Source organism: Anser anser (genome assembly GCF_964211835.1).
Source record: "Anser anser genome assembly, chromosome: 6".
Classification (NCBI taxonomy): Eukaryota; Metazoa; Chordata; class Aves; order Anseriformes; family Anatidae; genus Anser; species Anser anser.
The window spans coordinates 22022802-22033551 of NC_139726.1; the positions used below are offsets into that span (position 1 = coordinate 22022802).

At 38.2% G+C, this 10750-nt stretch overlaps 1 protein-coding gene across 1 annotated transcript in view; it reads left to right on the plus strand.

Annotated features, from left to right (window-relative positions):
- Positions 1-10750, plus strand: part of RAPGEF4 (Rap guanine nucleotide exchange factor 4) — a 154033-nt gene that overhangs the window by 88368 nt on the left and 54915 nt on the right. The window contains 2 exon segments of the mRNA XM_083842534.1: positions 8936-8989; positions 9284-9391. Coding sequence (XP_083698660.1) covers positions 8936-8989; positions 9284-9391 — 162 coding nt within the window.

The following is a 10750-nucleotide window of genomic DNA, read 5'->3' on the forward strand; positions in this document are numbered from 1 at the left end:
AGATGATGATGTTTCCTTCTAGCAGACGGGGATTACAATGCTGATAAGTTGTCCTCAGACAGTGCACATTGCTTCTTGTTGCTTGGTTCTGTTCCTGTTAGATCTGTCTGGCTCGTCGCGTTTAGGGGAGCTGTGACGATGCTGGTGTATCCCAGTCAGAGATAGGAGATGTCTGGTGTCAGAATCACTATGAAGAAGGGCGCTACCCTAAGGAGATGACAACCCAGTTTTAAGACAAAAGCACCTAATAGATAAAGTGCGGTGCTTGATGTGAATGGGACAGGTAATAGGTTTGGCATATCAGCAGCTGAGGCTTTGACAAGCTTTTTGTAGACATGGAAAAATAGAAGTTTTAAGGAAGATAAGAAGGTTGTTTAGTGGATATTTGCCAAGAGCAGAATGCTTGTCTCTTTCACTGACGTACAAATATGTAAATTAAACAGAAGTGCTTGAATGGGTTTTGTTTATGACAGAAGACTGTAGGCTGTTGAAGTAATACTTGGCTGAAAGAAGGTTTGTGCTTTTTTAAAATGTGTTGTGGTCGAGCCATCAGTGTGGGATTTCTTTCCTCTGTTTGCTTTCATATACTACAGAGACAACCATTTACCTGCATTAGGAAATATACTGTATGTAGACAGAAAACATCTATGTAGATCATTAAAAAATCACACGATCTCCTTCTGTGAAGTAGCGTAACAGATGATGTTGCACTGGATATTGTTAAATTGTTCCTTCTCAGTTTCATTTTTATCAAAAATTTATTTCTGAAAAGGATGACAGGAAGAAAACTAAGGAGTAGGTAGGGCAGCTGGAATCCGAGACAGGTGTGTTACACTCCTTCAGTGTTTCTTCATTTCATGTATGTTCACACAATGCACTGTCCCGAACTTGGAGAGGAAGGAACCTGGAATCACCAGAAGAGCCACAAAATGGGTTTAAATTAACTTCTCTTCCCTGCTTGCCAGAGGCTTTACATTGTTGCTGACCTCCTCAGGGAATTCAGGAGGTAACCTTCAACCCCCACTAGCCCTGTCTCACTTTGATGGTTTTTCCTTTCTCTGTTAAAAATCATTATAAAATGCTCAGGATGAAATTGTAGGCACTAGACTTCCAGGATTTCACTTGCAGCATTCAGCAGTGTTTTCAGTTGCTCGTTCTCGTCACTTGTCAGTGATGTGAATAGATACTGTCATCCCCATTTTACAGATGGAGAAGTTGAAACACTTGGAGGTGGAATGACTAGCTGGGGTCATACAGTAAATAAACTGGTATCACTCAGGAGACAGTGGGGCTCTTGGCTCACTTGGGTGACGTTTTGACTACATTAAAGTCAAGAGTTTCAATAGGGTCACAGTTTCACTCCTTAATTTGCACTCCATCCAGCCATCCAGTTTTGGCACCCTTGAGCTTGGTATGAAACTTGAGCTTGGTATGAAACCACATCTAAAACTGTACCACACAGTCCTCAGTGGGCAGTGCTCGTGGCTGAGTGTGATCAAAGTATAGGAGAGCCCATTCCATCCTGTACGTCTAGAGGCATGGTTCCCGGGAGCTTAGGAGGTGTGCACATGCGTGTGTGCACAACTTACAAAGGAACTTGGGAGCAAGTGAAACAAATACTCCAGAAGCTCATCAGTCTTTAACTTCTCTTCAGTTTGCTTTTGAATGGTTGTTGTGTACCTAAAGCATGTATGAGTGGCGAGTCTTAAAAAACAGTAACCTTGCAGCCTAATATTTATTGTACTTTTTCATCTTCAGCGTTATAGTTTGTTTCTCAAGATGTAAATAATTTCAGGTAAACATACTATTAAAGCCATGGAAACTAAGAAATCAGTAATTCTTGTAAGAGACAATGAAAAAATTATTTATTGCTCTGTAGATTTAAAAAAATGCAGCAGCAGAGAAGCCAGTAACAATGCTGGGTTGAGATTCCTTATGACAACCGTAGTCACACCTCTGTCAGAATATCAGGAATGCTCACAGCGGAGTTAACATTTTCTGACATTTTATTCAATGCATGCAGTGTAGTTATAGCAGCTGTTTCATTGTAGCAGGGAAGTAGAAAAATGACAGGAAAATAAGACATCATTAGCCATGTTCTGGATTTTTTTTGTGCAGTGGTCATAGTCTGTTTCAATATTCTTTTTCCCTTTGACATTCACAGTGAAGTATCATTTTTGGTAATGGCTGAATCATTTTGTGTTAAAAGGATGGACATTTTCAGTTTGTCAAGGAAACATTGTAGAAGTGCTAAATAATGCAATTTCAATTTAACTTTCTAAAATAAATTTGCTACGCTGGTTGTATTTGAGAATTCAAAGAGATGCATTTTGCTGTTTATGCTATTAATGCACACAGCTTACTAAAGAAAAGCAATTTTAGAATGTATTTAAAAATACAGCTTTACGTTGCATTATGTTCAAAAAATACAGATTTTAAAAGTCGTCATTACTCTGAATAGTTTGATAGTAGCCCATTTACTGATAGTATCCAAAGCATTTTACAAAGGTAGGAATTATTAGTGTGTTTTTGTTTTAGTTTTTTTTTTATCCAAAAAGGGGAAAGTGAAACATGATGTAATTACTTGTAATCTATGTGAGGTCATGCAGTCGATTTATTAAAAGGAATAAAACTGAGCTGTCTTAACCATTGGTCATGACAATTTCTACTAGTCTGTTTTGTTTGGTTTAGTTAGCTTATACTTACCTCTGTCTATTTGGCTTACAATTGCTGTAGTTTTATGAAGTTCGTAAGATTTCTGAGATGTGATTATTTTCCTGTTTCTGTGGAGATACCATGATTTTGCAAACATCCTCTGGACTCTGTGCTTTTATCCATGCATACTTTGTCCTGCTTCCCACTTTTGCTGCTTATAGATGTTTCTTAAGAAGGTATGGTTGTCTGTTGTAAGCATGGTCCTGTGCAGACCCAGGAGCTGGGCTCGATGATCCTTGTGGGTCCCTTCCAACTCAGGGTATTCTATGATTCTGTGATTCTTTTCTGTGATTTTTGAAAAGGGGTATATAGATTTGAGAAACAGTGTAAAGAATAGAAAGGGGAGAGCTGTGAAAACTTGCTAATTTTGAGCTCTATCTTACTCACTGGCTGTACTTCCAGTGTATTGTATTGTGGGAATGTTTTTTGTACGTTTTATTTCCTGTCTAGTGGACCAGGAAGGGTAGCAATAGCTTTTCAGGACATTTATACAAGGAGAGTCAAGCACAGTCCTAAACGACAGACACCAGAAGACAGTTAGAGCCAGTAAGAGCTAGAGATGCTCTGGTTCCTGAAATATGCTTAGGAGAATCGAATGCCATGAGCCTGATTTGAAGCCACATTCCAGTGATTTCAGTGGTTTTGGATTAGACACTAAATCACCAATAGGATTAACTTCGGAGGGTGTAAAACAAATAAACCTCATAGTGATGTGCCTGTTGCTGCTGCCACCTTTCAACTTGTGTGGCTTCTGTCCTTTGTTTCTTCTGGATCCCCAGCCAGCCAGCAGGAAAACAGATGTCACTTGCAATTCTTTTCAATGCCCTGGTTGGAAATAAGGGATCAACAGTACTGCACAGGTTTATCTCATCACCCTGGCAACCTCACATGCCATGCTTAACTCCAGTAAATACAGAAACTTGTTCTCTGCTCAGAGATGAGCTATGCTGAGGTCATGGGAAAGCAAAACAAACAAAACAAAACAACAACAAAAACATGATTCATTGAGGTTCACTGACTTCTATTTTATTACTTCTTAGTTCTTTGCAAGGCACGATTGCTACCTTAAAATTTGAGAGTAATATGTTAGGTTCCCTCCATGATTTGGTTCTCTAGATCCAAGTTGCTGCACATCTAAAGTATTAATTCATATGTAAATGCTCAGAAGAAACATCCCTTTACAGGGTATTTAAGGGGAATGGAAAAATATCTCTTTCATATAAGAGACATTCTTACCTTTTTGTTTAGCAGATTTAAATAACGTGACAAATACAGACCTCATGTTAGGTCTCTATTTTATTGTTATTCATTATTTATTTGTTTGTTCAGTGATGTAAGAAGCACAGAAATAAAGGTAGCCCATGCCCTGTAGTTTGTAATCTAAGGCCCATTTCTTCAGAGATGTCATGAGGTTGTACATAAAGATGCACATAAATGTTAAAGATGTACATAAAGTTATACACATGAATAAGTCCTATTTAGATCTATGGTATTGCCCTCATGCATAATTATATTTGAATCTTCAAAGGACTGGAGGCTAAAATTATTACTTACTCTGCTTCACCTCCAATTTAAAGAGAGTTTTGTGATTGGCTTCATGAATGGTACGCTTGAATGTGAATCCATAAATGTATAGTGATTAAGTTTGTTAATGTTAAACTGAAAGCCATTTTATCACAGTTTCTCTTCTCTTTCTGCTTCTCCCTTCCAACACCTGCAGCCCCCTCTTCTCCACCCTCCAGATCCATTTGCTTCTTCTCCCCTGCAGTGGGAGGATTAGCAGATCACAGTGTGGGCACTGATTGGAAAAGGGCAAGAAGTAGCTAAAGCTCAGGATGGTACTGCTGTGCTTGTCAGTACTGTGGCCAGGAGATGGACAACAATTTGTATAATTGGCTTACATATTTGAGCTCTTCACCTAATAACTTTTCCCCTTATTCAGACATCCTGAAAAACGTGATTAACAAGTAGCCCCAGGTATAGCAACATTTATGCGCTTTCATCATATTAATTCTTCAAAGATACTGGAACGTGTAAAGAAGGTAATTAAACACTGCTGTCTGCTATTGTAAGGGAAGAGCTACTTCATTATTTCTTAGTGCTTTCTAAGTATCCCTTAATGGGGGATCCAAAACTGTAAAGACTCATAAAACATATCTTGGAGTTCAGTCAAATTGTGACTATTATTGTAAGATATGATCCTGTACAGGATCCAGCTCTTCTGGTAGGAAGTTGGTATAGGAACACTGTATCTGCTTTTAACTAATTGATATTACATTTCTCTGGCTTTGGAGCATGACTTGCCTTTCTATTACAAGCTCAGACCAAGCCCTGTGATTCTATTTCTTGCATTTAATCTCATTGTTAGTGCAGCCAGAGTTCACTGCAGTATCTTTCAGAGGCTGCAGCTTTGGAGGTGCTCCTTGCTGGCCATGTCTTTTGGGCATCAATGAAACTGTTCCTCAGTAGGAGTGACTGCCTTGCTTTCTTGAGACCAGGGTTGCCGCTCAGGGTTGTATTATTGATCATCTCCTTAAGCGTCACCTTGTGGTTGAACTACATTTAGACATGCAAAGGTGTCCTTGAAAATTACACAGTACCATACAGTGAGAGTAAAAGGTACTTAGGAAAGCATCTAGTCCATCCCTGGGCCACCTGCACAATTAACTGTTCCTGACACTCCTGACATACCTTGGGTTTCCTCCCAAGCCTCCGAAGATGGAGAAACCACATCTCCCTGGCAATCTGTGCCAGTATTATGGTCCATACTGTTAGAAAAGCTTCCCCAATGTCTAACGTGAATTCTTTCTCGCAGCAATTTAAACCATTTTCTGATCTCTGCGTGATGGACTTGGTCACTTCTTTCTTCTTTTCAAAGGCCTTTTAAATCTGAAGACTTTTTTTGTCACACTTCTGCTCAGACTTGTCTTTAGTCCAGCTGAACAACTTTAATTATTTATGTTGTGCTTTCTGATTAATCTTGTTGCTCTTCTCTGAATTCAGTTGGTTTATGTGTTTTTGAAGTAAAGTAGCCAAAGGAGAGACAGTGTTTTAGCTTAGGGTCTTATCTAGGTTGATTAAAGCAGAACTTCATTATGTATCTGATCTGTTACTGCATCCCCATGCAGTATTTGTTGCTTTCACAAAAGTATGGCATTGGTTACTCAGTTCTGTTTATTATCCATTATAAACCTTATTTCTTTGTCTTTAGAACTGCTACTATAAGATACTTTTTCCCTATTCTTTCTCTAGCAGATTATGCCTGCTTCAGAAAAGTAATCAGCACTATCTGTGTTGCATGATACCATCATATTTTTTCAAACTAATATCAAAACCATGTCAGATTAAAAACTTGTTCTCCAGTGTGCGTGCAGTCCCTCCCACCCTGAAGTCTTCTGCAGAATCAGTGAGTGTACATTTGACTTCATCCTGCATTAATATTTAGTAGGATCAGATATACTGTATGTTCTTGAGAACCCTACTCAAAACAGACCTTTAGTACAACTGCCAGTTGGGCAGTGCTTCGCTGGTAATTACTTTCAAAATGTGTTTTTCCAACTGGCTTTGCACCTATTTTGTAAAAATTTAATCACCTTTGTGCAAGGGGCTATCATATGAGCCAGTGCCAGAAGTCGTGTAAAGAGTTAGAAATCTACTGGTTCTTCCTAATCCATCAGTGTTGCTACCTGGTCGTGGAAGGAAATTGGATCAGTTCAGCATGATTTGTTCTTGATTAATATGTCACTTGTTATTCACCTCCCTGTTCTTTTCCAGGTGCTTACAAATTGACTGTTTTTCTGGGAAGACAAGTTAAGCTGACATGTCTTTAATGTTTCAGCTCTTCCTTTTTCCATTTTTCTTCTGCTGCTTAGTTCCTAGGATTTCTCAGAGATGACTGCTTATGGTTCTGAGATGTCCTCAGCTGTCTTTAAATTTTTTCAGACTCTTCAGTTTTCCTGCATGAAATTCTATAAACCCAGCTGATCTGAAAATACCTTATTTACATAAATTTTCTCATGCCTTTTTTTTTCAGGCTGAGATTTTAATCCTTTAACTCTGCTACTAGCCATCTCTGTCACTGATCTTTTCAGTAAACATTGACACAAAAAATAAATTGGCTCCTGGCCTTTTTGAATTATCTGTCAACAGATGTCCTTCTGTTGAGTAGTAGATCAACACTTTTCCATGTTTTTGTTTACTGTTAATGTACTAGTGGAGTATGTTTTGTAACTTTTTAACTCCTTTTAGCTTATTCTTGCTTCCTCATGACCCATTCAAGAAATCTAGCTATTAGTATTCCATTTTCATGGCATTTTTTCTTCCTAGTGTATTGTTTCTACTTTGATGTTCTTACTTCCTTCTGTGAGGTTCTGACAAGGGATCATTTCATGAGATCACCTTCACCCAAGACACCTTCTGCTTTCGCAGTTGGTCCTACTGTGTTGGTCAGAATCAAATGTAGAAGAACAGCTCTTCTTACTGCACTTTCTTGTGTTGTGACTTAACTTTCATCTGGATTTTTTTCCCTGTACTTTCAGGTTGAATCAGATTTCTTCTAAATATTCTCTTATATTCTGTTTCAGTTAGGATTGGAGGTTTATTGACAAATCTTCATCCATTTTCAATTTATTCAACTATTAGTTTTATGCATTTTGGAATAAAAATGTGTATTCATTTTCACTAGTCTATTGCTATTAAAAAGTTTTGTATCTTTATGTTACATGTTTTATCTCTCCTTTGAAGTATATTTCTAACTGGAATTGAAATCTGGAAGCTAGATTGAGTATGTTGTGCTGTGTTGATTCATTTTAAGAATATAGAGTTTTAAAATAATTTTCATCTTGACTTTCATGCCAGTTTAACCAACCTCTTAAGCATATATTTACCTTCAGTCTCATTGAAATTGATGAGAATTTGAAATCCTTTTGGAAAGAAAATGGATGCAAAAATTCTTAATGCTCAAAGTGATACCTCTGACTTGATCCTTTATTTATATTCTTGTTTAAACTTTTTATTTGATAGTTTTGTTTGCATTAGAGGCATTTTACAACAGATTCTTGCTATTTTAGTGTGCTTTAACTGCAAATGTAAACTGTCCAAAGTATGCTTCACAGGAGTTCAGAAACCAACAAATATCAAGGGATGTTCCTCCTCCCTTCTGGTAACAGAAGTGTTTATAACTTAACTGAGTCTTTGAAAAAATGTTTAGATGTTTAAAGAGAAAAACCAGAGTCCTACTTTAATTGTATTGATCTGCCTTTTGAGACACTTCTTGTAAGGCCTGAGTAGAAATGAAAAACCATTTGCATAGTTTTCCATATACAGGCCTCTCCATTACAGTTATCTTACTGATTTCTGTGATGTGCTTCCCTCATCCTCCCCTTCCTGGCTGACCTGTAGTCTTCTGCTGCGTTCGTAGCTCTAGCCCTATCTGATTACCACGAGTGCTTTGTTACAGCATTAAAATCCGGTGGGAGTTAACAAACATGCCCAGTTTAAGGAGACCAGTAGCTGGCAGCCCAGCAGTATGCAGCCAGTGGTTCACCTGACCTGACCCAAGTCACCTGCTTTTACTGTTATTTTTCTTTCACCGGCCCCTTTGTGAAAGTCCTTGCCCAGGTGTCTGCAAGTGGCCTGTGTGCTCTTGTATTTCAGAAGGCTCTGGTGAGCGGCTGTGGAAGTGTTGCCAGCTAGGTGTTGAGAGTTTAGGAAAGACAGGTACTGGGAGCAGAGCCTTTTCATTGTTCCTGTTTGCGTGTTATTCCAGAAGAGGAGGTAAGAAGTTCTGTGGCAGGAGGACTGCTGGTAGAGGCAGCTGCCTGTTGAGCAATGCTGGTGTGCCCACGGGGATTCGAGAGCAGCAAGCAGAAGGGGTGCCCAGACAGCCTCAGATCTGGTGTGATGGTTGGCACTGAGCACTTCATTAGTACTTTGGAAAGCTTAACATGCATTTATTTATTCATATTCACAGGTCATGTCATTGTTTTAATTTGCCAAACATTAAAAGCCACGTTTGTCTTTAGGATGTCCTCAGAGAGCTTTTTCTACTTACATCCCCTGGACACGGCTTGGACTTGCATACTTTGTTTTTACAGCTTTTTTGTTCAGGTGTTTGTTTTGTTTGTTTTTGTTGTTGTTTGTGGGTTTTTCTTTTTTTCTGCTTTTATTTTACTTTACTTCTCAACCTTTAAAATGTATTTAATTTCATTTTATTTTTCAGACACCTCTTATTGAACCTCACATCCCACATCGTCCTACTAAAACCATTACACAGGTAATAGGACATAGGTGTGCCATAGAGCCAGGCTGTGAGATAAATGGAAGTAACTCATTTCCAGCAGTGCGATGCATATCAGTTGGCATGGTGTTTTCTAGATGTGATATGTATGTGAGATTTAAAATCCACAATATTTTGCATTGCTCTGAATAAGTAAGCATCCATGCAAGAATTTTTTTTTAATTTAGGGAGAAGAGAACTTGTGCTTTGTTTTGCAGAAGGCAGTACAGAGACTGTGGAAAGTTTAAAATCTGTGTGTCTTGGTCCCTTTTTTTCTCCATGATCACCAAGGTTCCTTCAGAAAAGATCCTCAGAGCTGGAAAGATTTTGCGGAATGCAATTCTGTCCCGAGCCCCTCACATGATAAGAGATCGTAAATATCATCTGAAGACGTACAGGTGTGTGAGCTGATTGTATAGAGGTCTCTGAATTTTTATGCCTGCCATTGTCTGATTTGTGATTTATGCCTTACCATGCTTGCAGGTCTCAAAAGGTCTGAAATTATCCTGTGATGCTATTTGAGTCTGGGTGTTATGAGGTCTTTAATGGCCCTGGTAAATCCTTACTGAAGTAATTTGACTGGAAATTGAGTCCATGATTGTGAACAGAGCATTCACATACAAAAACTCTTCTAAAGTTAATAACATAGTTAGCTGGGATATTCCGTGCAATATCAAGTTAAAATGTAGATTCTGTTCTCTTCGTATATTAGTAAGAGATAATAGGAAATCTCATTAATTATATTACATGGCTGTACAGATTGCTACAGTAGTGTTGCTCAGTGTGGAATTTTGAAAATTCACCTAGTGAGAAACATTCCTTATGTAGATGTTCTGCTCTATTCAAAATTACTTTTTTCAGTGTATTGCCAGGCTTTCTTATCTTCCTGCTGGTGGCAGCACTGTCATGCTGAAGTGAGATAACAATGGCACTTGCAGAATAGGAATCTGACTTCAGGGAGTTAGGATCTATCTCCTGTTGCCTTAAGAAACAATCAATTTGTTTTAGTGTCTAATGTTTAAATCAAATACCCAATGCATTATTTGGTGAATATTTAAATAAAAATTGGTTTAAAACCTCTGAGTGTCTTTTTCTAAATAGTAAATCATTATGTTGTTGATCTACTTTGGGGATAAGTGCATTGATTTTCCATATTACAGTCCAAAATACATTTAATGTGATTCAAGGTATTTGAAGTTTGTGAGCTGATCTATCATGACATGGCATGGCTCATTGTTTTAGAACAACTAAAGAGCATGTACAATATATGAAGACCAATGCTGGTCCAACTAACTGCACCATTTTGTCTTATGCATAACTGGGAAACGCCTACAGTTCTATCCTTGTTTTGTTGTTTTTTTTTTTAAATATGGAATGCCAAAAATTAAATTGTATCCAGGTGAGGAAAAGTTTTGTCATCGAAATGGGATTTTAATTGGAAGAGCATTATTTAAGCTACGTTTCAGCAGTAATATCTACTTCCTTAGTCTCTGAAAATAATGCATGAACTGCAGAGCCATGAGAGCCTGTCTAGAAGGACTAGCCAGCTTCTCTGTTCAGCTACAGATTTGTCAGTTACAGATGTCATCAGTTAGATTTGTAAGTTTTTGATCACATTGCTCATTTGCTTCTGTTCTGCTTTGTTAGGAAGTATTATGACAGAATTTTATGTAGTGACCAATGGGCTTCTCCCACCAACACCTTTGGGCATTCTCCAGAACTTGAGGCCTGCTGCTCTTTACCTCTGGGTCAGTCAGG